Source organism: Verticillium nonalfalfae (assembly GCF_003724135.2).
Source record: "Verticillium nonalfalfae strain VnAa140/NRRL 66861 chromosome Unknown scaffold_39, whole genome shotgun sequence".
NCBI classification, from domain to species: domain Eukaryota; kingdom Fungi; phylum Ascomycota; class Sordariomycetes; order Glomerellales; family Plectosphaerellaceae; genus Verticillium; species Verticillium nonalfalfae.
The window spans coordinates 90,367-115,960 of record NW_021167264.1 but is presented as its reverse complement, the minus strand read 5'-3'; the positions used below and the strand labels follow the sequence as shown (position 1 = coordinate 115,960).

At 56.5% G+C, this 25,594-nt stretch overlaps 7 protein-coding genes across 7 annotated transcripts; 2 read left to right on the top strand and 5 right to left on the bottom strand.

Moving 5' to 3' along the window:
- Nucleotides 1-841: 841 nt before the first annotated feature.
- D7B24_005862 (uncharacterized protein) lies at nt 842-1,439 on the bottom strand (the record flags this gene model as incomplete). Its single annotated transcript, XM_028640007.1, has 2 exons — nt 842-1,318; nt 1,392-1,439. The coding sequence occupies 2 exons, from the start codon at nt 1,437-1,439 to the stop codon at nt 842-844; spliced, it is 525 nt and encodes a 174-aa protein (XP_028495672.1).
- Nucleotides 1,440-4,754: 3,315 nt separating this feature from the next.
- On the bottom strand, nt 4,755-7,387 carry D7B24_005861 (uncharacterized protein; the record flags this gene model as incomplete). Its single annotated transcript, XM_028640006.1, has 3 exons — nt 4,755-4,871; nt 5,022-7,311; nt 7,365-7,387. 3 exons carry the CDS (start codon nt 7,385-7,387, stop codon nt 4,755-4,757), a joined length of 2,430 nt encoding a protein of 809 aa, XP_028495671.1.
- A 541-nt stretch (nt 7,388-7,928) lies between these two features.
- Nucleotides 7,929-9,113, top strand: D7B24_005860 (uncharacterized protein; the record flags this gene model as incomplete). The annotated part of the gene is made up of 1 exon (XM_028640005.1): nt 7,929-9,113. One exon carries the CDS (start codon nt 7,929-7,931, stop codon nt 9,111-9,113), a length of 1,185 nt encoding a protein of 394 aa, XP_028495670.1.
- Nucleotides 9,114-9,358: 245 nt separating this feature from the next.
- D7B24_005859 (uncharacterized protein) lies at nt 9,359-10,864 on the bottom strand (the record flags this gene model as incomplete). The annotated part of the gene is made up of 2 exons (XM_028640004.1): nt 9,359-10,241; nt 10,335-10,864. The coding sequence occupies 2 exons, from the start codon at nt 10,862-10,864 to the stop codon at nt 9,359-9,361; spliced, it is 1,413 nt and encodes a 470-aa protein (XP_028495669.1).
- Nucleotides 10,865-13,127: 2,263 nt separating this feature from the next.
- Nucleotides 13,128-16,020, bottom strand: USP34_2 (Ubiquitin carboxyl-terminal hydrolase 34; the record flags this gene model as incomplete). The annotated part of the gene is made up of 5 exons (XM_028640003.1): nt 13,128-13,198; nt 13,280-13,336; nt 13,382-15,519; nt 15,575-15,626; nt 15,681-16,020. The coding sequence occupies 5 exons, from the start codon at nt 16,018-16,020 to the stop codon at nt 13,128-13,130; spliced, it is 2,658 nt and encodes an 885-aa protein (XP_028495668.1).
- A 280-nt stretch (nt 16,021-16,300) lies between these two features.
- USP34_1 (Ubiquitin carboxyl-terminal hydrolase 34) lies at nt 16,301-21,354 on the bottom strand (the record flags this gene model as incomplete). Its single annotated transcript, XM_028640002.1, has 10 exons — nt 16,301-16,509; nt 16,559-16,665; nt 16,721-16,937; nt 16,990-17,287; nt 17,339-17,690; nt 17,742-17,810; nt 17,877-20,427; nt 20,480-20,494; nt 20,626-20,641; nt 20,697-21,354. Coding segments are annotated over 10 exons (4,492 nt in total), but the record flags the coding sequence as incomplete, so codon positions are not given.
- A 2,169-nt stretch (nt 21,355-23,523) lies between these two features.
- Nucleotides 23,524-24,383, top strand: D7B24_005856 (uncharacterized protein; the record flags this gene model as incomplete). Its single annotated transcript, XM_028640001.1, has 3 exons — nt 23,524-23,597; nt 23,661-23,711; nt 23,795-24,383. The coding sequence occupies 3 exons, from the start codon at nt 23,524-23,526 to the stop codon at nt 24,381-24,383; spliced, it is 714 nt and encodes a 237-aa protein (XP_028495666.1).
- Between the last annotated feature and the right edge of the window lie 1,211 nt (nt 24,384-25,594).

The window sequence follows — 25,594 nt, the reverse complement described above, 5'->3', positions numbered from 1 at the left end:
CCTTTGAGGCGGGTGCGAGTAGGCACCGGCAGCTATGGATCAACAACAGTGGAGCAGGAGCTGGGTGACCCGTCCCTTCAGCGGAGAGACGAGTGCCTGTTTTGTCATCCAGGCAGGGCAACACCGCTGAGGTAGCTGGCATCAGTTGGGGTGGCTCAGCGACCCAGCGCCCAGAGAGAGGCCCAGTAGTCAGTGGCCAGCGGCCAGCGGTCTCCCTCCGCACCCGCACCTACTATTCTGGCTGGCTGGAAGGAGGCATGCGGCAGACCCGCGTGGAGAAAGAGCTGCACGCCCCGCTCCGTCACCCCTGCCCCTGTCCTTCCTCTCCCGCCAGGGATTGAAACAGTGCCGCAGTGCGCATCGCCGATCCCGACTACAACGCATCCATCACACCATCTGCCGACCTTGAAACGACAGCTGCTCGACTCGACAACAGGCCGTCCGCCTTGCTTCCTGACACTTCAACCGGTATCCGCACGCTGGCATGCTCGCTTGGCACAGCAGTCACAACGCGAACCGGAATTCAGCTTTCGCCGTGAGAATGGGGAATCGTGGTTGATGCATTGGTATATTGATTATACTCCGTGAATCCAGAAAAAAAGTGTTTCGAAGAAAAAGCCCACCCTGACACAGGCCCGACAGTGGGAGACTATGCTGATGAACCCCCCTCCCAACTAATTACATTCCATCTCTAACAACAACGTTCGTTTCCTACGTCCCCCATGATCGAACACTTCAATTCACGGGTTCCAGGCGGGAGAGAAGAGGACTCTCCACGTGTCTTCTCATTACAGTGCCTCGGGCGAGCGAGGCGAGACGTCGATCGATAGGGCCCGGCCCTTTACAGGTTGGCGAGGAGGGCGGCACCACCGAAGAGGGCACCGACGGCGACGGCGCCGGTGACGCGGGGGGCGGGCGAGTCGCCATCACCGGTGCCGGTGGCGCCGGCGGCCGCGGTGGACAGGCTCGAGAGCTGCTCCTGGATGGAGGTGGAGGCGGCGCCGTCGGTGGCGGTCGAGAGGGCATCCTCGAGCGAAGACTGGGCGGCGGCGATGGAGGAGCTGACCTCGGCGTTGCTGGCGCTGGAGGTAACATCAGCGATGGCCGAGGAGACGGACTCGCTGATGGACTGGATGACGGAGCTGGCCTCGTCGAGGATGGAAGAGGCGGCCGAGGGGAGGGCACCAGCGCCGGAGGTCACATCACCAGCGACGGAGCTGGCGACAGAGCCCACATCGGGGATCGAGGGCAGCGCAGACTCAACCGCCGAGGGGACAGCAGTGGGGACCGAGGGGGTGGTGATGGTGAGCTCCTGGGCCTGAGAGAATTTTGTCAGTACGGAACGAGCAGCATACGAGTCGCAAGAACTAAGTAAGATGGGCTCGACATACAGCAGCCAGGGAAGCGAAGGCGAGGTAAGTGACCGAAGTGTAACGCATTTTGGCGGTAGTGAGTGTTTGTTGAGGTAGGGTGATTAGGGTGTATAGTAGTAAGACGATATATTTCGAAACCGAAAGAGAGTCGTTGGGAGTACTGGATTGCTTGTTGCGGATGAGGAGCAAAATCTATGAGTACTGCATTGCGATCAAGGGGCGAGGTTTATATATGTAGAGAGCTCACGGGAACTGGCAGATGCAAGACAACGCAAAAAGAGTGACATGCCCCTCCCCTCCAAAACATGGCATCGAGCCAAGCAACGACACCAAGCCTCGAGGCGTCCTCCCACTTGCGCAACCAGGCAACCCACCCGGGGTCCAGGATCTGTCTCCCGCCTTGCCGCAAGTAGTAGCCAAGCTGGTTCATCGCTCATGCCTCAGGACCGACCTCTTCCTGTTGTTTTCCCGGTTGGTTGTTGCACCATCAGACAAACCGAGCCACTCACACCTACACGCCACTGCCACCATGCAAGCTCCCAGACCTCCCAGACCCAGACGTACCGCGCACACCCCCCCCTCCCCTGGACCTCACGTCATGTACTTTGGCAACGCGCAGGGCGTGGGTCCAGCGGATTCATCGAGCCCCGTCATGGCCCCAGTGCTCGAACATCTTCCCAAGCCGCTTGCTGGAGTACCATGTAGCCCGCTACGTACCCATGACTTTCCGGGGTGGCGAGTGGGCCGAGATCTGGCAGAGGCAGTTGGGCGGTCTGGCTGTCACTATCGATAGAGAGCCATGTACCTTTAAGCCGGCCCAGAGGCTGGCAAGAAGCGCGAGTTGAGCGACGAGTATCGTAGGATACCTGACTACTGGCAAGGTCCTCTGAACAATGATCGCTTGGTGCATGACCTGCACAAGCGAGGACCGGAAAAAAAAAATTAGCAACAGACAAAGCAAGGAAACGAAAAGTCAGATTCGCAGCAGATCAGCAAAGACAAGCCAATGAGTGAGCCGTCGGTACCTAGGCCTGTATGCATCCACGGCGGCAGCATTGGCGCTGTGGCTGTTCGCAACACAACAAGCCACGCCTCGGACACTCGCCACGCTTGATTTCGTAGGCGGCGGCTCTTCTCTCCCGGCTAGCCTCGCTGCTTTCTTGCTTGACTGTTTTCATGTTGGGGTGCGTCTAGTCCACTCTCGTTCTAGATCGACAGGAGGGTGTGGGGTGGGAAGGCGTAATTGTTACCGAATAAAGCAACGAGGCCAGAACAGAGGCGGTAGAGACAGACAGGGTGCTTGAGAGAGAGAGACTTCGACCGAATGCCTGTCCCGTCCAGGCCGTTTGCCAGCCGGCCAATCGACCACTCGAGCCTAGGTCTAGAGCTTCGCCGCATTTCGGCCCTGTCTCTCAATCCAATTGGTATTATGGGTGTGCGATTCAGGCTGTTGCGGCTGTGACAAATGTCTGGGTAGTGGAGCAAAGGAGAGGCGCAGACACGCGAAGGACGCACCTAGCGAGACGCAAGATCAGCCATCGGATAGTCCATTCGCCTGTACTCTCGGATCGTGTTTTTGCCCGTTTCTTTGCAACATGGTGGGCCCAAACACACGTGCTGGATTCGCAATGCCCATCCTCGCCGCCCCCCCTGGAACGGCTGACATGGGAAGGCTCGTGGTACGCACTCTTCTTGCGCATGCGAACGCGCGCCGGGCACAAACTGCCTATCCCGCTGAAGGTCGCTAGAAAGCTTGCTCCCAGACTCTAGCCCAGGCGAGGTGGACGCTACCGTCAGCCAAGCCGGCCTGGGGAATGAAAGCTGCTTGGCGTACTGTGTGCTCTTGCGCTGTGCAGCGAGCGGGCAAGAGCGTGACCGCCACTGCTGGCGAGCGAGACGAGCTTCAGACTCCCCAAGTTACCAATCTCGCCAGGGCGGCAGGGCGGCAAGGCTGGCCAGGGCCGCTGGAACATGGGAATTGCACTGCAATTGCGGTTCCTCCCCGCCATCACCCATGACGTCCGCCGCCAGGTGATCGGGTGCCGTTGAGCTTCAAGCGTATATCCCTGCCCGGCCTGAGGTACAAGTAGCTTGCGTCCAGGTACCCCTGTCCCGTGCATCGGCTTTCGTCCACCAACAACCAGGTTCACTGTTGCAGCGTCTTGGTGCTCCGTTCATTGCGTCACTTGCCAATGTTCCGTCGTTTCGACCAAGTCGCCGGGAGAACTGGGAGAGATGAGGTTTCGGAGACGACGTCCAAAGCACATTGCGGTTCCGAACACATCCATGAGCTTGACGTGGGACACGATCAAAATAAAGCAACGTCCAAATGTGAGACTGGTGTGGATGCCAGACACGGCACAGTGTTGGTTCTCTGCAGGAACAGTTACTTGAGACGCTGTTCACTTCAAAGGTCTGTCCATTCATCGCACTTCGCCTGTTGAGTGCCGAGCCAGGCAAATCTCCTGAGATGGAGCAGTCTCATAGGTGGACGTTGCTTCTTCCTGGCCAGCCCCTAGTATTCGTGATCACGCTGTTTTGCAAGCGAACAAACAGGCATTGGAGTGTAGTCAGTCGTCTGTTGTCCGTTGAATTCTACGCTTTTCTCTCGCTCCTTGGTCGAGGAGGCCTCGGTCAGACCGATCATCGGAGCTATGCTGTGGATCGAAGTGCCCAGTGGTCGACTGTGAGCGTTGTTGTTGACATGCTCAGGTCTTCGACGGCCTTCTTCCCAGGCGCATCAACTCAACCAGTGCCTCACTCCGCCACGGGCAAAAGCCTGGTCTAGCTAGCGCGAGGGCCGCCCGCCCCCAGTCTTCCGCCCCCATTTGCCTTGTTTTACCCCAGTATTCTAGCGGTTGAAGGACCCGAATCCCCAATTGCGACATGGTGGGCCAGAATCACCCGCCGCACGCATGAGGGAGTCCAGGTTCGTGTGGTGGGGACCACAATAACTGGAGTGCGGGACGCGTCAGCTCATCCGTGTTAACCTCCATCTACCCACTGCAGGCGATCCTCCGTTACCAGCGTCTCTAAGATCCGCTGTGGTTGGCTGGCGCAATGGAATTCCTGCTTTCGATGCCTCCCTACCCGATCAGTGACGCGATTCCTTGACAAAAGTCCGCGTTCCAGGCCAGTCGGCCGAATGTCGCTGTCACTGTGACGTTGAAGCTCGGCGAATTTTGACCTGTCACAGCCTGCCTGGTGCCTCTGAATGCCCATGCCAGTCTTCAGCGAAGGGTCGGTCAACATGAGCAGACCGACCATCCCGAAACAAACTCCGGTATTCAGGGGAGTCTTGCTTGTTGCCTTCACAACGAGGGTCGATCCAGCCCGTCTACTTTGCCTGTTTGCGGTGCGGTGAGTTGAAACACGCCGCTGTCAGCCGGTGACCTGGGCGACCATCTTCTTAAGTTCCGTCACCATATCGTTAGCCTCCGTTGGGTTCTTTGCCTCGAAATCGTAGCGCTTGGGTTCCGTATCTTTGTAGATGATGAGCTAGAAGAACCTTATCGTCAGTATTCCGCTCGAACAAGGCTTCCGTGGCGCCGTTGGGCAGCAGGATCTGTTGAGACGCAAGCGCGGCGCTACTCGGCTGCTTGGAGAGGCATCCGCATATCATCTCCAACAGACAGTGGCAGTACGTACCTTGAACTGGTTTGGATGCTTCGCAAACACTTTGCATCCGATAATCTGGGTCATGTGTGCCGTCGTCGTCTTGCCTTCACGTGCAGATGTTGGTTTGATGTGGACGTATTCGCCGTCAATCTCAAGCCGACGCTCGCTCTGGCTCATCATCCTGACTGTCCGCAGTCGCCAGACGGTCCATGACTTGCAGGATCCCGTGAGCTCCGCCTGCTTGAGGGCCTGCTGCGCCAACGGGTGGGAGCCCATAATGTGTGTCCGTTTGGCCCTGCGCCCCGGTGGCCCATCTGAGAATGGCAGTAGCTTCGGCGAAGCACTGCTTGGCGAGCCCGTCATCGTTAGCGGGCCATCCGTTGCGAATCGTCGCCGGTGCAGCTCCAGGTCGGAAAGACTGCCGATTGTGCTGACTTTGGCGTCGAGCAGCACGACAGGGCCGCCGCCAGGCATCTTCAAAACGTGGTTGGCCTTATCCAGCTGCCGTTTACGACAGACCTGGTCTAGAACTTCGGCCATGTACGTGTCTGTCGTCACGTCAAGCGTGACCAACTGACCAGGAGCAATGTCGGTAGAGTGTAGGTGGACGCGTAGCAGCTTTTGCTGGCCTCGCGTCGCGCTCGGCGTTGGTGCTGGTGCAGCGGTCGGCTGGTCCATGAATACCGTGGGCTGCTGCTGACGATACGTCGTGTTCGTGACGGGGTTCGGCCGAGGTTCCATGGGCGGTGGCAGAAATGTCTGTGTGGGCTGCGGAGTGTTGCGCGGCGTCGTGTCCTCTTCGGCGGCCTCCTCGGCCGGCGCCTCCTCCTCCTCCTCCTGGGGTGTGGCGAGTTGGTTCTCTTCAAACTCTTCTTGCGAAGCCTCGACCAGGCCAAAGTTATCGTGGGTCTTGGAGTTGGCCCTCATCCGGCCGGCTGCCCTGTTATTGGCCGTGGTGAAGGACGCCAGGGCCTTGGTCCTGTCGAAAGGGGGAAAGTCATCATCTACTTCGCCATCCTCTTCGACCATTCTCAAGGTCCACCAGTTGATGTTGGTCTTATCACTTGGAATGGCTGGTTCTCTCTTTTCATCATTGTACTTCCAGAGGCTGAGCCCGATGAGGTCGGCCACTGTGACTGGTCGATCGCCTCCTTCGCCGTGGTGGACCATGCGACGGATGAGAACCTCGAATGGCTTCATTGGATTGTTCGAATATGCTGGGTAGATCTGCACCGCAATCGGGGCATTCTCTCCTTGTCCGGAGAGGCTAGCGAACCTCTCGAATGGGACTGTCGGCTTCGTCTTACGAGCCTTGAGAGCCGCAGAGAGCATCCCTTTCGGTTGAATCATGCTGATGGGTCGAATCATACTCATGGGGCGGGGAGGCGGAAGCGCCTGGAGAACCCGTGGGGGGGCCTGTGACCTGCGAATGGTGGACGTTCGAGTAAATTGGCGCGGCGGTGTCCCGACGACTTGCCGGTCTGGCGAGGCCTGATTCGGGTGTTCAACCGTATCGAGGATACCAGCCGAGTCGATACTCTCCAGGAAAGCGCCTGACAGGTCGGAGGCGTCCGAGTCGTCTTCCTCCTCCTCGGGGAGCAGGTCCGTGCTGGCCCGCCTGATACCCTCGACAGGCTCCTCGTTGATTCGGGCCTGTATCCTGACGGCCTTTGTGGCCGCCTTGGCTGCTTCTCTATGCTTGTGGAACGCCGAGGCGTCAAACTCCGTGTCGGACGATATCTCGCTGCTGGTGACAGTATCCCGGCGTGCTCTCTCCTTGACGACCTCCAGGGCGGACTGCGATCCCCGACGGGCGCCGGGGGCTGCGCGCGGAGAGGACGTGACTGCGGCTGCTTGGCGCATGGTGGAGGTTTGGTTCGGACTAGAGCCAGCTCTGGCCCTGACTGGCATCTTGGCGAACCGGATCTGTTGCGCCGCTCGTTGGGTGGCCTCGTCGTCGTCGCTTTCGTCGGAGAGGTCGCTGCTGTCGTCGTCTTCGAGGGTCTCGCGCCGCCGCCTCCGCCTGGTGGCCAAGCCAGGGCCAAATGTATCGGTGCCTCCGCCTGTCAGGATTCCAGCTTCGTCGGGTTCGTCCTCGAGAGTCACGCCAGTGCGGCGGGGGGCCTGGAAGTATTCCGACGCGATGGCCGTTGGGATCGGGGGGGAGTAGCATCGTTTGCTCAAGTCGGGATTTGCCTGCCAGCCTACAGCTTTAAAGTCGGACGACTTCATGAAGCTGTCATTCAGCGTGATCAGTCGTTCGCCGACTCCATCAGCAATCTCCGTCAGGTAGCCGCAACGAAGCTGGTACGCAACCAGGCTGCGATGATCAGTCGAGGCCAGAGGGGATAGAAGCCGTGGGGTTAAACATACTCTTCATTTTGAAAGACCGACATGGCTGCTGCAAAAGGCCGAGGTTGTGTCGAATGTCCCTGGTTTGTAGGTACTGGGTGGACAAGAACGTCAATCGGTCAACTCACGACAGGCGCATGGCGAGGATGGAGAAAGGGGGGTAACGTCGCGCTGTCGGTAAAGGCTTAGAGAAGGCACCTCGCATTGCCAGAATGCGACCTTTGAGAAAGAAGATACAGGCCGTGTTTTGACTGGCAGAAGGTAAAGAAGAGAGGCCCTGAAATGTGACTGGCGATGCGGCGGAACAACTCTCGTGGTGTCGTTTCCAGCCTTGTGAAACCCCCCCGCCGAAGCTCCAGCGGAGCGTAGTCGCGCATGTCGGTCGACATGCACGGGCCCACACGAGCTTGATAACGCCGTAGTGACCGTGCGATAAGGCAGTTACTCAGTAGCCTCGCATCCACTTTTGAATCTGCGAGCGCCCTGTCCAGCAGTGAGTTGTGCATTCCTGCATCTACGACGCCACCTCAGACTTGAAGCCGGCAGTAGACTGAACCAAGTCCAAGGATACATCGACTAGAAACCATGGCTCTGGTCGAGTACTCTGATTCGGACTCCGATTCCGAAGCACCTGTCCAACCAACTGCAGCGCCTACAGCACCCGGACCAAACTCGAAGAAGCCCTTTCAAAAGGTCGTCAACCGCGCCAACCCCGGGAAGATTGTCGTCAACCTCCCTCAGACAAAGCGCGAAGACGTTGCGTCCGCCGATGATGGTCCTCCAGCGAAGCGCACCAAGACGGGCGGCGGCGGCGGCGGTATGTTTGCCGGCTTCAGCTCACTGCTGCCAGCGCCCAAGAATGCCGCGAAGAGACCGTCTGCGCTGAGCAGCAGCAGCAGCAGCAGCTCGTCGCGGCCTGTTTTCCAGCTCAAGACGAGCGCGGAAGCTGGCTTCAGTCGCGACAGCCCGGTTGCAGATTCTGGCGGGGAGGGCGAGGGTTCGGGCCTTTCGCTGCCGCCACCCAAGACGGCGCCTCAACCATCCATTCCGGAGACGATGAAGCCTGAAGAAGAGGTCAAGCTGGTCGGCAAGCCCATGATGTTTCGGCCATTATCAGTTGCCCGGAACAAGAAGAAGCCGGCGAAAAAGCTGCCCCAACCAGCAACAGCAACAGCAGCAGCAGTGCCTGTGCCGGCAGCTGCAGCACCATCTGTGGAGGAGGCCGAGGACGCTGGGCCGCCGCCGCCACCGAAGAAGATATCCCTCTTCTCCCTCGACAGCGAACCGGAACCCGCTCCCGCTCCGAGCACGACGTCAGCGTCAGGAGCCTATGAACCTCTCTTCCAGACCGAAGCCGCCGCGAGTGCGTACAATCCATACCTAGACGAGGCTGCGCCCTACGCAAACCACCCGACACCGACGACGGCGCCCACGTCCGACAAGGAATCGCTGCACACGATTGCAAACGACCTCAACCTCTCGGCGGCCGAGCGCCGCGAGCTCTTTGGCCGCGGCGGCCCGAGCAACGCCCAGGGCGCCGCAGCCACGAGGGTCATCAACTTCAACACGGACCAGGAGTACCAGCACAACGAGGATCTGCGCGCCTCGGGCCAGGAGCAGACTCACAACCCCGTGCGCTCGATCGCGCCAGGCAAGCACAACCTCCGGCAGCTCGTCAATGCTGTGCAGAACAACCGCGATGCGCTGGAGGAGAGCTTCGCCAAGGGCAAGAGCAATCGCAAGGACGCGTCGAGCCGGTACGGATGGTAGGCGGATAGCGAGAATGATACCCCTCATGAATTTCATGAATTTCACATGCCCACAGTAAATGGCCGGTTATGAATCAAATGTCGCCTTGCGAAAGACTTTCTCTCTTCTCTCCCTCTCCGGAGTGCTACGATCTCGTCTAAATGGGTATGCTCGTAAATGGTGTGACAAAAAAGAAGAGAAAGCGGGAAAACAGGCTGGACGCAATACAAGATGCAAAATACAGACGGACACTCAAGCCCCTGGCGTCAACAGGTCACCACGGCCGCCGTCCTCCCGCTCTGGGCGCCGCCCGGCCCCATGAGGAAGCCCCATTCGCCTCGCGTGATGGGCGAGATGTCCTCGTACCCGTTTGGCGTCATGGGGCCGAGCCTCTGCGCCGTCCTCCCCTCGTCGCCCAACACCTCGGCGATGGAGACGGGGCTCCATATTTGGTTCTGGCGGCTGTCCCGGCCTGGACGCGCCGTCAGCTGCTCCTCGTCTTCAGGCTGCGGCTGCGGCGCGATGCCGCGGGCCACAGGCCGGAACACCTTGGCGTCAAACTGCGTCTGGAGCTTGAGAACCGGCGCCGCCTTGGGCGATGGCGGCTTGCCAATCTTCAGCGGCGCCATGGCCACGCAGATCTGGACCTCGGGCTCGTCGGGCTCATGGTGCTCGTCCCTTGTCCGCACCGGTACGACCTCGGACCGCGCTTCCTCATCGACCTCGTCCGTCTCGTCCTCCATGATCGTCTCGGCATCCGACTCGTCCCCGTCGACGCGCAGACCCGCGACGCCGCCCCGGCGCCCGACGCCACCGTACGCCCGCCTGTACATCCTGTCAACCTCGCCGAGGGCGCCCTCGCTGAGGCCGAGCCAGCGGTACGTGCCGACGAGCTCGCCGCGGGTGACGCGGCGGCGGCGCGCCAGCACGAGGCGCCGCAGCTCGTCGACGGCGTCCTTGAGGCGCAGCGGCGACCCTGTGCGCGCGAAGCTCGCCAGCGCCGCCTTGAAGGTGTACAGCCTGTCGAGCGACACGAGCGTCAGGCCGTCGGAGGCGAAGAGGACCTCGTTCTGGGCGAGGGAGCGGCGGATCAGCGGCGCCGCGAGGCCGCTGCTCGCGGCGTCCGTGGCGGGGGACAGCCATTCCGTCCTGTGTCTGTCAGTCTTTTTGGTTCTCCTCGATTGCAGCCTCCATGGACCGAAGCGCGGCAGCAGCAGCAGCAGAGACAGAAACAGAACGTACCCGATGCGGAACTTTTTCTCGGCCCGCTCAATCGTCTGCCGCAGCACCCTCTCCTCGCGGTCCGTCAGCACGTCGGCCTGCACGAGGCGCAGGCCGAACGCGTTGGCGGTCATGGGCCCGTGGCCGGCGTCGGTACAGGCGGACGAGGCGGTCAGCGGCGTGGCGGGGGTGGCGGGCGTCAGGGGCCAGCGCAGGCGCGGGCTGTCGGCGCCCGAGGCGGCGCTCGCGCTGCCCGTGCGCACGAGCTTCTTGAAGGAGGCGACCATGGGGGACGTGGCAAAGGACGGCATGCGCAAGGGGGCGCTCGCCGTACGGGCGTGGGTTGGCGACCAGGGCGAGGGGCCGTCGGCGCTGGCGAGGGGCAGCTGGTAGTCTCTGCGCAGGACGACGAGGGTTGTGTGAATGCCCTTGCGGGTGAGGCGGTGGGAGGCGTATTCGAGGGCCTCGGTCAGGTTGGGCGGCAGGTGCTGGACGTCGAGGATGGAGGGACCAGCCTCGAGGGGCGAGGAGATGCGTGACTTGATAGCCATGGTGTGTGGTTTGGCTTGGTACGTAAGGGAAGGTAAAGACAATCGCTGTGCGATGCACTTGATGTGTGAGAGAGGAGGGGTGGAAAAGAAGAGGAAGACGCCTGGACACTCGCAGTAGGAGACGACGATCAAAAAAAATGATGAAGGTATTCGCAGGCTCAATCAAGACATGGTGCATGCATGGTCTGTTTGTTGATTGAAGCGAGAGAGAGCGAAAGAGAGATGTTGTCTGGATTATATTTCCCCGGGTCTGCAAGAAAAACACGAAACATGCAAAACCCCAGCGTGGCTGACCACTTCCTCTGCAATGACACGGTGACGCAGCGTCGTCACCCATCACCCATCACCCATCACGCCGTCGCTCATCACCCCATCATCCCGTGTTCCCTTCGGACGACACAACAGCCAAGCCGAGCCAGCCAGCATCGGCAGCAGCACCGGTATCAGCATGGCCTTACCGAAAGGGGACACCACCATCAAGCGCCAGCAACATGAAACAGAAGCTTAAGTTTTTTTTTAGGGGCTCGTGTCATTCTCTTCGGGTCGGCCAGCATGAGGTGCAGGCCCAGGGGGGGGGGGGCGAGCGTTCCGGCAGATCATCATGACCCGCCTCGCCATGGCAGAGGGCCCCATTCAGTGCTCCGTCCATCCCACAACCTCGGGAATCCCGTTTCGCCATACCGCACGCATTGCCGACTGGCTAGAAGGGGGGGGGGTGGTATTTCGCGCCTAATCTCGTTCCACTGTCCCTCTCTCTCGCTCTCTCCCCTGGACCCCTTCTCATGCCTCCAAAAAAAGAAGATCGCAGCAAGCCCGGCACGCCCTGATGATTCTCCTGTCGTTCAATTTTCTTTCGTTCCTCCCAATCTCTTCCCTCCCCCGCTGTGATACAGGTTCCCCCATCGTGCAGCGCGCCCACATGGCCCGGCGGCTACAGAGTGTCTATTTTCGGTAGTTGGCTCTGGCTCAGCACGGCGGGCGCGCCACCTATTGGCTCCGTCGGGACCCTCCCCGTCACCGTCACCGTCAACGGGAGGCCGTGCTAGCGTCGATCTTGCGAGCAAAAGCCAGGGGGGGGGGGCATGGGGAATGGGAGCTGGGAGCTGGGAGAGAGGGGGGGGGGATGCAGCAGCGAGGTTCTAAAATAGAAATCTCTCCGCCAGGGGTTTGTGTGAGCGGGGGCCAAAAGAGAGGGGCAATACCGACAGCCTGGCGAACCGGACCCATCGACCACCAACAATCCACTGCTGGATAACCTAGGTAAGGTATGCTTCATATTGTCGAGTTCTGCCTCGCCTATGGCCTCATGCTGGACCCCCATGCTTCATCAATTCGACCATCACCGTCCCATCTTCTCACCCTCACTGCCCCCGCTCACCATCGGGTGCTGTCCTGAGAGAAACGCTACTCGTAAAGGGTAGACAAACCTTGCTTCACGATGCCGGGTAATCGGAACCTAGTTCTCACTTCTTCCTCTTTCACACACACTCTCCCTCTCTCTCTGCGCTACGTACGGACAGATCGATCCCCCACCTGGCCCAGAGGAAGAAGTCTCCGTCCCTCTAGATCCATGTCTTACCTGCAGTCCCTGCCAGACTTCCTTCAGGATGCTTAATTTAGACAACGTCGCGACCTTCTCGCCCCGCACTCTACAGTATGCCATGATCAACGTCGGTTCGTCAAACGACACACTCACTAGCTCGCCGCCACCACTCTGCTCGCCGCCTCTATGCTGGGCGGTAAACAGGAACATGTCAACCACAAATAAATCATGGCACGCAACGCACGGCACGACGGCACGACAACACGTGCTCCTCTTCAGCCGCCTGGGGTCAAGATGCAATCGTCATTTCTCATATCGTTTAGCCCCCCCCTTCCCCCCTTACCAAAAGGGCTTCCTCGTAGCAGGCCCACGGCATGGCGGATCCAGAGCGGGGCCTTGCCATGTGCTCCTAAAACCTATGCTCAAGTCGTCGCTTGCCATAATGAAATTCATATCGTCCCCAGCCAGTCGGATCGTCCCTCTTGCTGTCCATGAACAGTGAGTGACTCGATCGCAAGCGCTCACGCAAACGAAAACGCAAACGCCTGACACCGACGCGCCCTCATGCATATTCTTTCGTCCGGATATAGCCCGTGCCAGGCCTCTCTTGTCTAATTATTCTTCTCCCCGCCACGCCCCCCCCCCCTGTCGCTCAGATGCCCGCCGGGGGACGCCAGGAACAGGAACGGCATCGCCCCAAGCTGGGTGACTTGCTGTGCTTCAGCCACTCAGAGCCCGCAGCTGAACATCCGTCATGCTCTTCATCTGATCCGACGACGAGTCCTCCCAGTCTTGGTGACGCGGTCAGCATCGCGTCGCCTCGCACGACTCCAATGTATCCGTCTCGCTGCAGTACGACAGAGGGGACATACCGGAACCGTCCTCATCCAGCTCGTCGATCAACAGACGCTCTACCGACTCGAGGATCCCTGCAGGTAAAAGTTAGCGCGTCGTCGTCCATCGGGTTGCTAAACATGTCTTCGACTTGCCTTCCTTGAGGTGATGGAACCCCTCCCGCGACACGCCGCCGTCAATGTCTATTTCAAAATATGCCTCGCTGGCGACGATCATCTTGTGCAGCGGCTCGATCGTCGACCCCACTACTTGCCGCTCGGCAAGCACGTACTGCTCCTGAAGGTACTGAAGGCAGCCAACACCGAGCTGCCTGGCAGCCTGGACTACCCTGTCGTGCAATTCTGCGTCCTCATGTGCCCATTGCGTCTCGTATCTGACGAGGAAGCCCTCGATCCACTGCTGAGCCAGGCTTGCAGATCGTTTGTCAACACATCCGATCAACCCAGGACCCCAGAGCGGTACCAGCTCCAGGTGCATCATAAGACCCGGTTTGGCTTCTGCCAGCGGCATGCAGACCAGCGCTTGTATCGCTCGCTGGAAAAAATCAAGGAACGATTTTCCCTCGTTGTTCTCCAACACCCTGCACGCCTGAGTAACGTGTTGCAGCACCTGCTGGGACGTGTCCGGATCATTGCAGTGGGTGACAAACGTCAGCGCCGCCCACAGGAAAGGCACCATGGAGTGCATTTCAGCCTTGCCAGAAATCATATTCCCAAGCACTCGGGTCACGCACTTCTGCATGTGTTCGTCGCCCTTGGCCAGACGGCGAATGATGGCGCAAGTGTCTTGTCGCTCTTGATCGATCTCGAGAAGTCGCCGCACAAAGAAGCTGCCGCCGTAGTCCCTGTCTTCAGCGAACAGTACATTAACCTCTTCTGAAGTCCAAGGAAGCGGCTGCGACGGGTCCTCTAGATAAAGAGCGAGACGTTCGTTTGCTTCCTCGACCATATCGTCTTGCACGAGTGGCTCGAGGGCTTTCATCAGATGGTTGATAAGCTGGATAATCACGTCGTATGACGGAGGCTTGTTAGACATCCTGCGAGACAGGCCACGAACCAACATGACGTAGTGCTCCGGCAGGCCAGGGTAGTTGGCGTCAGCTGCGATAACAAACATGAGGTCCTTCAACCAATCGTCGTGAAGTAGAGCAGCTGTTTCAGCTTCGCCCAGCTCAGCAAACCTCAAGATCAAGTGGAAGCACTCGTTCCACGAACGCAGGTTGCAATGAAAATTCTCAAAGATTTTTCGAAACAGAATCAACGCACCGTCGATCGCCGAGTTTTGAACGAGGATTTCGTCGTCGGCCGGCGGCGCCTCCGGACCATAATAGGCAGGGTCGTGTTCTCGAATTTCTTCAAGCGCAATGATCAACATGTCGCCTGTTGCGAGACGGTAAGATGGCTCGGGGTTCCGTTGCACCAATTGTCGAAATGCCTCCGGACGCCCGACAAAATAGTCGAGGAACGCTTCTGCGCATTTGTGACAGTTCCGGAACCGTGTTTGCAAGCTGGTCTTGTATCTCTGGAAGAGAACGCTCGTCTTGCTCCGTCCAACGACTTGATCTAGGTGTCCGAGAAGCATAGCCATGGCGCTCCGCTCTGTTTGATGCTCGAGAGAGCACTGGCCGTTATTGAAAGACATCATAAATTCAAAAAATTGAAGAGCAAAGACGGCGTGATTGCGATCGAACAGACAATGTCTTCGAAGAAACACCGTATTGTTGTTCTTGATGACTTCATGCAGGTCCGGAATGATGTCAACATGTAGGGGTGGCACTAAGCCTTGAGCTTGCATCTCTTGCCGCGATGCCCTCAGGACAGAAGAGCGTTGGTAGAACAGCATGTAGGCGCTGTAAGATTTGTCGTAGGCAACGCTGTTGGCATCGTTGACCTGATTCGTGTCGGGACCTCCAAAGGTAGCCGCCTCAAGCTGTGCAGCGTCCCAAGTCGATACAGCCTCGTCATTGAACTCGAGCCAGGTCTCCAGATCCGCAGTCGACGGCCGTTCACGAATATAGGAGTAATAGTGGCCAGATTCCGCGGTTCCGGAGTGAACGAGAACGCCAACGAGCTCAAACACATCTTCCTCGCTCGTCGGAGACTCTTGATTCAGATATTCGACAGTGTAGGGCCGCATATCGATTCTGTTCGGGAAGGAGAAGTAGTCATTGATCTTACTTCTCGTGAGAGTGCGCAAGTTGAAATCGAAACGTTTGAGGTGAAAGATAAGATTGTCGGGAATGTCTTTAAGACAAGCTCTGTCAGGCTTGTTAGTTGGGTAGATCCACATGATAGAGGAAAGTCGGTGCGCACCTTTTTACAGCATCGACGTGGCGGTCGCAAGTCGAGCATTTGTACTTGTTTTCTGATGAAAATTAGCCTTGTTGGGGATATCGCTGAAGGATCCACGCGTGTTTACCTCCTTCCATGATCTCCCCATCAACGTAATCCCGAAGACTATCAAGAAGGGTCGTTTTGCCTTTAATGTCGCACTGGATGGCAGAAAAAGGTTCGAGACGTTCCGAAATGTGATCGCACTCCTTCGATCGAACCTGCTGAACGAGTTGACCACCATAGAATGCACGGAAGGCGTTTCTTTTGCCTGCGGACGCCATTTGCGACTCCCATCGGTCGAACAGCAGGTTGTAGAACTCGTCAACATCCATCTGGTTATGGATATCGATCATGGTGTCGTCGTAGGTCTTTATCCAGCTCACCATTTGACTAGTGTCGACGTATCGTTGACTGGTTTCCTGCATATGGGCAAATGTGATTTGCGTCTCCTCCAACAGCTCCTGATTAGATCCCGCAGTGGGGGCCTCCATCATGAAGCGACGAAAGTTCGTGTTCATGAACAGTTGGGTGAACAAAGAGTTGAGGTAGCAGGTGTTGGAGAGATTTCGCAACCCTGCGTACCCACACTCTGCTCGTACGGCCTGGTCCCGGTCGAAATTCATGGGCAGCTCATATTGATAGGGTTCGGCTTGAATACACAACAAATCAGTACCTTGGCTGTAAACGGGAAGTGGGAAAGCATACCGCCAGGTCGAGTGTCGAAGATCACTAGTTTTCCTAGTTGCCTCAAAAGATCAGTGCTGTGCTGCTGATTTCCTTTCGCGATATCGAGAAGTGTCTCGCACAACATTTCGCGGGATGATGGGGATAGAAGTGATCGAGGTGTAGGCTGCGTCGTCCGCCGGCGCGGAGGGGGAAAGAGATGTCTCCAAAACAACTCATTAATCAAGCCGCTGCCATTGTTAGTATGAAGCTTCTGATCCTCATGCAAGGTTGTCTTACGGCGCGAACGAACAGCTTTCGAGTATCTGTTCGTCCTTGAGACAACAGCGAAGAAGCCTGAGCAGCCCGCTGGCTAACCGGTCCTCAATGAAGGGCTTTCCCAATTGCTGGATCATGGACCAGTCAGTGTGAAAGCTTGGAAAAGCTCACGTTCCTACATACCTCAGACGTTTCATGCCCTGTCAAGGCTATGATGCAATCATGAACAAGCTCATTTGCACGCACGACTGTCGATTGTAGGGCCAGGAGCTTTTTGAGAATCAACTGCGTCAAGATGAAAAATTCGTTACAACTCTGCGGTAGATCCATGGCTCGGGGCACCAGGCTGTTCAAAACAGGCCAGAGGAATTCGCAGAATGTGGTGGATGTCACAGCGGCTCTACACAGCACGGTGTTAGTTCAGAAATGTCCCCTGGATGGACTGTTCATACCTCTCAAAATCTGTGCTCCTCATATTTATTGCTTTGACAATCTCCATACGAACGTAAGGCGATGGCTCCTGCAAGACGAGTCTTTCAATCAGGGCAGCAATGCCGTGGTACTGCTGAAGGGATATCCAGAATTCGACATCAGTAGACGATGACAGAAGGATCGAAGAGAAAGTCTTCGTGATCAAGTCAACCGTAGCCTCATTGCGTGACGAATCCACAGCAAAGACCAGAATGTCAACAAGACACGCTACGGGTGCGGTTGTCATTGACGTCGCCAGCGGTAGCATCAAGTACGACTCTGTCCTGCGGTCAGCTAGGACCCATTTCTCGTCGTGGCGGCCCAACTTACCCTGCAGGATGTGAAGGTAGAGGCCTATCAACTCTTGGCAAAGAAATAATTTGTGGGAGGAGGAGCAGTCGTCCAGAGCCTCGCGATCTGAAAGAGCGGCCACTACGAGTGCTTGAGACCGGGTCAAGGCCTTGGCAAGGACATCTTCGTCGGGATCGTCGTCACGCCCTGCACTGACAGCAGCGGCCTGTTTGCGACGCGCCGATTTGAGATACTCCTTCAGAGCGTAGACTGCATATATGGACTTGTGACACTGTCCTTTCGGAAATATGTCACGATGAGTGGTTGCAGTTGAATCGATGGCTTTCAAGATTTTAGCATCGACGGGGAGGTTGACGAGGAAATGGAAAATCTACAGCATTGTTAGCACTTTGCTCTGACGCCACTTCTCGAAAGACCATACCTCGCTGGCGAGCGGTTCCTGCAGGTCGAGGTAGTTCCAAAGCCGCCCAAAATGACTGAGGATCTCAATCTCAAGGAATGAGGCGCCAGGGTTTGCTCTTGTCGCAGGAGCTACCCCTCCTACCTCTCTCTTTACCAACAGCAGGCCCGTTGTCATGCCGATATCTTTGAGCGAGCGAGAAATCTCGTCCTCATCAGGAGCAAAAATCCTGCCGTGATGATACACACGGTAGTTGTCAAATCCCGTGACTTCTCGTACGCGCGCTAGTAACGTTGCCACTGTGTTGTCGGCTCCGATTTCTAGAGGCGACATGTCGGACTTGGCCCCACCGTCATAAGACTCGTATTGCAGGTCGGTAAGCTCGCCTTTCACAGTGCATGGCACTTGCGACATGAGGGAACGAAGATCGGGGGCTGCGAATTGGGGTTTTGATTGATGCGCCTTCAGGAACTCACGCAGCAGTGCAAGAGATCGTATGAAGATTCGCTCCTGGGCTTGCGCATGCTCCTCGTCATTGGCTTCGTGCGGTGCGTCCTCAGCAGAATCACGAGCCTCAATTGCTCTTGCTGCGCCGTCAAGTTGGCCCAGACAACGGTTGACCATGCGTGTATGAACCGCCCGCGCCCTGTGGTGTGGGTAAGCCAAGATGGCCTTGCTTCCGATGTAGACATCCTTGACCAGTATCGAGATCATCAAGTCAACCAAGTCCGAGTCGGCAACGCGAAGCATCATGTGCCAGATGAGTTCGATCGCTTTCTGTGCAAGACCTTGCTCGTCATCTAGAACCTCCGTCATCTCATCTACTAATGGCAGAAGAAGAGACTTCGCAAACTGCAGGGCGCCATTCGAAAAGCATTGGGGAGGAAGTCCATGGAGCATCTCCGCGAAGCATCGTGTGATATATGGGTTCTCTTGCTTGCTATTAGCAACAATGGCGTTGAAAAGTCGCCAGGCGGTGGCCCTGTCTTCGGGGCAATACGCCCGAGGGCCGACAAGAGCGTCCCAGAGACGAGCTCCCAGGTCATCCGTCAGACTTGAGGGTTCGTGAACGATGATCCCGTACAGAAAGTCAGTCCGCGGGCTGTTTTGGGGACCGCTGAGTATAGCTGATAGGCCAGCTTTCCTGCCTGCATCTATCGCATGCTCGAGCTCTTCGACGAGGAGGCGTGTCAAGTCATAATCCGCCACAGCCTCTCTTAGATCCGTAGCGGTTGGACGATTCAAAGTAGCCACACACCATAGGCTGCCTAAGGTCGTGTCAGAAGCCGATGCTATGTCCCTAGCGCAGTCAGTCATGATCTCTTGGCGCGTCTGTGGATCCAAGCCGAGAACAATCAGATCTTTGAGCCGCGTGATGGCAATCTGATGAAGCTCGGGGTGCGCGAAATGTGAGTGACCGGCCAGCTCTGATGACTCGCGAAGCAAGCGAGTGCATAACTTGAGGAGAAGAGAGTTGGGTTGTGCGCCTTCCTGCCGGTACTTGTGTGCGATGCACTTCAGAGTCCTCTCGCAAATTGTTCGCAGATTGGGCGTGAACATATCAATAGGCAAGGTCTGGAACTTCTCGCACAAATATACCAACCTGTCCACATCAAGTAGATTGAGGACCGGTTCTGACATGCGGAGGAGGGCGTCTGAAACCCGAGGGTTCTGAGTTTTGGTCATGGTACTCCAAAGAAGATCAGTCTGCTCGTTAGAATAGAGTTTCGTTACTGCTAGAAACCCAACAATATTGCCGCTCTCGCCGGTGATCTCGGGGTGGCAGCTGGACCCAAGTGTGTAATCAACCAGCTCAGTGTGTAGGATGTACTGGGCGACGTGGGTCAGGAGCTCGTTCGGGATCAGGTCCTCGCTATGTTGCTTCCACAGCTGGACCAACTCGGAGCCCATCTGAGTGACCGCCATGACGCGCAGTTGCATCTGGCTGGATCGTATGAGGCTGGCCATGATATCCAGGCGCCACTCACAAGCAATGGCGTCGGCGGTGTAGTGGGCAGGTAGTTCCGGATGGTTTTGTGCGTGCAGGTCGAGGCGGTCTTTGGCCTGTCGATGCTCCCCACCAAGGCTTGTCTTAAGAATCTCGGTCAAAGAGTTCAGCAGTACGGAAGCAGAATCAGGGTTGAGCTGTGTGACGTGCTTCTCGATAATATATGACAGGGCATCTGCCACAATCTGGTAGAATTGAAAACCAATGGTCAGATAAGAGCGAAACTCATTGATATTCGGGTTGGCCGGATTGCGCAGAGCTCGCGCTGCTTCTGAGATCAAAAGGGCGGCCAGTTGTGAGATTGGCCCGAGGTGTTCAATCATCTGGGGGAACTTTTTGATGAGAGCCACTTCAGTCTGGGCGAGCTTGAGGAGGCAACCTATTCGTCCACCTGTGGAGGCCTGAAGAGCACGTAGTAGCATAGCGCGCTCGTCAAAAAGATCGCGCTGTGCTTCAACGTCCGCAACCTGAGAGTTTTGTCGCCGCATATGGTCTCGGCGAGCGATTCGGTTTACTCCTGATACAAGCGATGCCGAGATGGGACACGGTGGTTCGTGCTCGTCAAGCTGAGGCATCATCGCGCGACAGCTAGTAAGAAATTCTAGGTCAACGGCGGTGATGAGCCCGGTGAAATGTGCAAAGCCGTTGATGACTAGGCTGGCGGTCGCCCGCAGGACGCTGTTCCTCGGGTAAAGTGGCCTTCATCCTGGTTTAGCATCAAGTCAAGTAATGGTTGGCGATGGATACTTACCGTTTCAGAGCAATGCTGAAGAATAGTTCTGGGAGAGCATACCAAAATGCAGGTTGAGATTGAAAGTATCCGAGAGTCTCTTGTGCAGAAATGCGACGGAAAAAGTTAATGCACAGCTCAACCCATCGACACAGCTGGGAGAGAACGCTTTCTTCTCCTGAACTGGCTGTCATATTGGTCAACAAAGTGTCTGCACGGAATAGCGGACAGCTCCTACCAGTCTGGAAATATTGAACGAGGCGAGAAACTGCTGCCGGAAGAGGCTCGGCATGGTCATGAAAGGGGAAGTTGAAGATGGGGTTGGCGAAATCGCCAATACCCGTTTCTGCGTCTAAGCTGGCGGTGCTGGCGGCTGATGAGGTCGAGGTGTTGTCCGCCTCGGCGGGTAACGGTATGCGGTTGCGCGCGATCTCGGCATCGTCGGCTGATCCATCCAGCTGCCCATGAAGGTCATCGAGCTGCTGAATGTCGTGGCCCGGGTGAGGTGAGACGGGCGAGGAGGAACTGATGTCACTGTGAGGCTGGTTGCGTAGATTTATTGTCGTGACTCGACTTGAAGGTGGCTCGCTGAGAGGGCCAGCACCGGATGATTGTCGTTCGGGGGTACGGGGTTCAGCCGAAGCAGTATCGACTCGCATGGCATAAGCGTGGTCAACTTGTCCCAGATGATCGCCCTGGTCGATGGTACCAGAGCTCGTCATGTGTTGATCGGAGGCCGGACTCTCAGCAGACAGGCTGGGCGAGCCGGAGTGGGATGTGCGTCGTCGCTTACGAGATGATAAGGGTCCTTCATCGAAGGGGTTGAGTCGTGTAGGGCCGGGCTCAGACGAGGCAGCGCGGTCGGGAGCGTCCGAGGATAATGTTGGTTGATCCATCTGGCAAGCACAAGAGGTGCTCAGCACAGATGCCAGCGTTGCCTACGTCGTCGCTCGATGGGGCCAGACGAGTCAACGAGGACTGATCAATATTAGCATGTGGGATTGACTAGGGTGGTGTGCCACTAGAGGGTGCTGGACGGCTGTCTGGCGAAGGAGTGCGTGAGGGCATGCAAGGCTGTAGATGATTCATGTAATAGGATATGAGCTTGGAGGGGGATGTCGTCAGAGCAGAAGATTGTGATGAGCACTGCGACTGTTGGTCCTTCGCATTCCAGGCAGGTATGCGGGGTAGCATTCACCAGCAAGCCGGGCACGAACACGATGGAACGGAGCCAAAAGTCGGTCGCCGCCTCGTGTCACGGTTGGTGATGAGTGATGCAGTATCCCCGACGCGTATTCAATCTTCCAAGCGCGACTGCACTGAAGCTCTTGCGGGGGGGCCTGCTCGTTAGGGTGGGTTTGGCTGGACAAGTGGTGGCAAGATAGCGAGTGTAGCGAGAAGTGAGGGGGGATGAGCTCGAACGAGGCTAAGATAAGGCCAGGGTACGTGTGAAGAGACGGCGCAAGGAAGGGGCGCTAGGCAGCTATGAAATTAAGAGTTTGCTTACCTTTTGGACCGTTGGGGCACAAAGGTACCTGGCTGCGAGATGGTTCGCCGTTGTGTGTGGATAGGGATCTGTCACTGAGCCGTGACGTGATGTGCTGGTGGATGGGAGTGCAATGAAGGCGGGGAGGGGCGTGATCCGAGTAAGACAGGTAGGTGGGAAGAGGAACTGATTACATCAGATTTGGGGTCGCAGAGCCCCAGCCTGGCAGGCGTGGGCGTTGGTGTGTGGGTGTCTCGGGAGTTGAAATGCTCAAACCGAAGTGAGTGACCTGATAAAGGCGTGCGAGGCCCGGACAGTCGAGAGCAGAGTTGGATGGGGTCCAAGAATGCAGATATTACATTTGTTTTCAGTTGGCAAAAAGGGCCAAGTCGTAGGTAAGGTAGGCAGCTTTGAAGACGATGGATGTGCCCAAGGTAGCTGAGTGACTACACAGTCAGGTAAGTGAATATTTGGGGAAAGAGCTGGAGCCCGTGATGTTGAAGTAACGAGCGGGGAAGGGCATCCATGTGTTAGCACCTCAGGCAGGTTGACAGGCAGGACAAAGTGTACCTGGAGGCAAGCCTTGGGCATGGAGAGTAGTGGTTCGCATGCACTGACCACAGCACCAGCTGGGCGCCCAGGCAGGCGGTGGGCGATGCGTAAGGCGGGCTGGCTGGCAGGGGGGCCTGAAGTGAGCTTTTTCAGTTAGATCTCCAGAAACTCATGCTTCCAGCGAAGATTTTTTTCAAGTAAGTACGACCATCTGGAGAAAATTACTTCAGAAATGGGATCGCTGATCAACTGGTCCAGGCTCCAGGCTCCAAGCTTTGTTTGTGAACAGCAAAGACAGGTGGCCGCCTAATGCCGAATCACCACCACGCAGCCAACAGTTCCGAGTTCCACAAGCCACCAGGCTCGACGGCCACCCGCATTAAACATTGGCTTGACGCCAAATGCCCGAGCTAAAGGCAATAAACGCCCCATACTGGTGGAAGTAAACACACTGCATCATGAACCTTCGACCATGTTTTGGAAAGGCCGACTGGGCCTTCTACACTCATGATGACCACTTGGACTGCGACGTTGCTGAGACCGGAGGTAGCCTGTGCTCGTCTAGGCATTGAGGGGCTCGCGGCCAGGTCCCGACAGGTTGAGGTTGCATCGGGGCGCCGCTGTCACTGTTTGCCTTCCCCACTATTGGAAGACACATACCAAGCTTCCGGCCTTGGGGCACGTGGAGGCTCCCGTGATGTGCCTACCATGAGGTACGCCATGCCATTGTTCCACGTTGGAATTTACAACGTTGGAGCTCCCCGTAGCTAATACCGTTTTCGTAATCGCGAGGAATCAGGTAGAGAGTCTGACATGTTAACAACCTCTCCCGGGGAGAGGGGTAGGGGCGTTAGCGCCTCGCTTATCGCTTCTACTGCCTTAGTCTTATTGTGAGTTATTCATAGGCCAGGTCGTTTTTCTGATACAAAATCCCCCATATTCAGGCGGTCAGGTACCTCTAAGGCCTTGAAAAAAACCAACTCATACACCGCGTTCACATCAAGGTCAAGAACTTGAAGAGAACATCATGAAACCAACCGTCGCTCCCCTCCGTAAGAAAGTCGTGCACTCGGTTGACACGTCCTTTTCTTCAGTAGAATGGTATGTTGACCCAGGGATGAGAAGCCTTCATGCCGCGCCATACCTGTGACTAATTTGAGGAAGGCCTTCAATATCTGAACAAGACCAAGACGCTATACTGGAGCTAATCATCAGGTACGCTTCATAGCACACCATGCTGGGTGATCGCAAAGCTGGGCAGCTTGCTCTGAGGCAACTCCGACTGACCACTCGCACAGTCTCCTTGCGCCTCTTGGCCACCATCGCAGAACTGCACAGGCATCCAAGGGCAAGCGGGATACGAAGCGCAAACGCGACTCCGGCACATCGGTGATATCAGATTCCTTGCCAAAGCCTCCAGCCCCTGAAATAGCATCTTTTGTCGATATTGGCTTGTCTGCCATCACGCGAAATTTGCAAGAACACGTTTCTCAAAATGTCGACTCGGTTGGCACAACAAAGTTACCTTACGCCCTGATCTTCGTAGCTCGGTCAGGGCAAGCATCGGCTTTCAACAGTCATTATCCACAATTAGTGGCCGTCGCCTCACAGTCCTCGTCGTCCAACCACTCGATCAGGTTGGTCGGGTACTCAAAGCCATGCGCGCCAGCTCTTAGTGCAAGTCTAGGAATTCCTAGGGTTTCGTCTGTGGGAATACGCCACGGGGCTCCTCTATCCAAGCCTCTCATCGACTTCGTTCAAAGCTGCGTTCCTCCTATCACCATCCCGTGGTTAAGCGAAGCTGAGACTGGACAGTACCGCCACACACGTCTCATATCTGAAGAGAAGCTGGTGCCCAGTAAGCAAGCAACATCATCAGCACCATAGGCGACAAGAAAAATCATCTGCGGCAGGTCTTCAAACTTAGTCGATGCATTAGGATCAATGATTTTCAATTTCTTTTGACAAGCAACTATCTTGCCTTGCTCCAGCATAAATAACCAGAATCTGAGTCCAAGGCCGCCTCTAGAGGCCGACTCACAATCACGACCGTGTGTCACATTTCTCTTGAACTCTCACGACATGATTCCAACCTTTCTTCCATCGTGCATGAAGAAGTACATGCGAGGCAATTTACAAAGGCTTGGGGAAGGACAAAGCACAGCTGGTACTGCAAAGCGTGGGGTTCTACTTCTAATCACAAAGCTCGGTGGACTCATGTATTAAGTCCATTAGCCCATCTTTGAGGAAATCTACCGTCGGTCCTCAACCGAAATGGCACAGCCATTTGATTTGCGCAAGCCATACTTTTAATTGTCTGTCGAAGTGAAACTATTCTGTGCATAAGGGACTGGAACATGATCGCCGGGTGCCCGGAAGATTGAGCGACCTAGGTACTGAGATACAAACAGTTCGGTGTCTCCTGCTCGTCTTGATATGCCATCCCACAAGTGGAGCACAGCATCCCGAGGCAGGCAGCGGCGACCCGAGAGCCGGGTTGCTGTCGCCGAAGTCTTCTGTGCCCTCGTGGGTCTCTTCTATTTCCGAGAGTCACAAAAATGTTGCGACTTATCCTCTCTCCTTGTTCTAGGCGCCAGCTTTACCACTAGTCTTCCTCACCAACCGTGAGTTGACCGCTTCCATGAGGCAAGCCAGCTGAGTGTGCCGCACCTTCTGAAATCAACACTACAGTATCACGAGTTTCCTGAAGCGCTTGCAGCGAGCGCTATAAAGAACCATACTGAACTTTTTCTGCCCCCCCCCCCCCCCCCCAATCCATCCATCTTTCCAGTTGTTGCCCGCAGGCCCAACAGCAACCTCGAGGACTCACTATCAAGATCTGAGTGGCCTACAGCTTAGGATCAACTGCTTTTGCCAACCTGCTCACTCTCAACACGGCTTCAAATATCGACTTTTCAGAGGTGAGATAATCCTGACTTCATGGAATCGAAGGCGGCCTTGATATCGGGCATGGCAACTGACTTTACGTCCGGCAGCTACACCGCGTGACTGCCACGGTTCGAGTTGCGTTTGTCGCGGATTTGATACCTCGAGCAGTTTACAACAGAAAGTGGCTCCGTTATGTGACTCAAGCTATC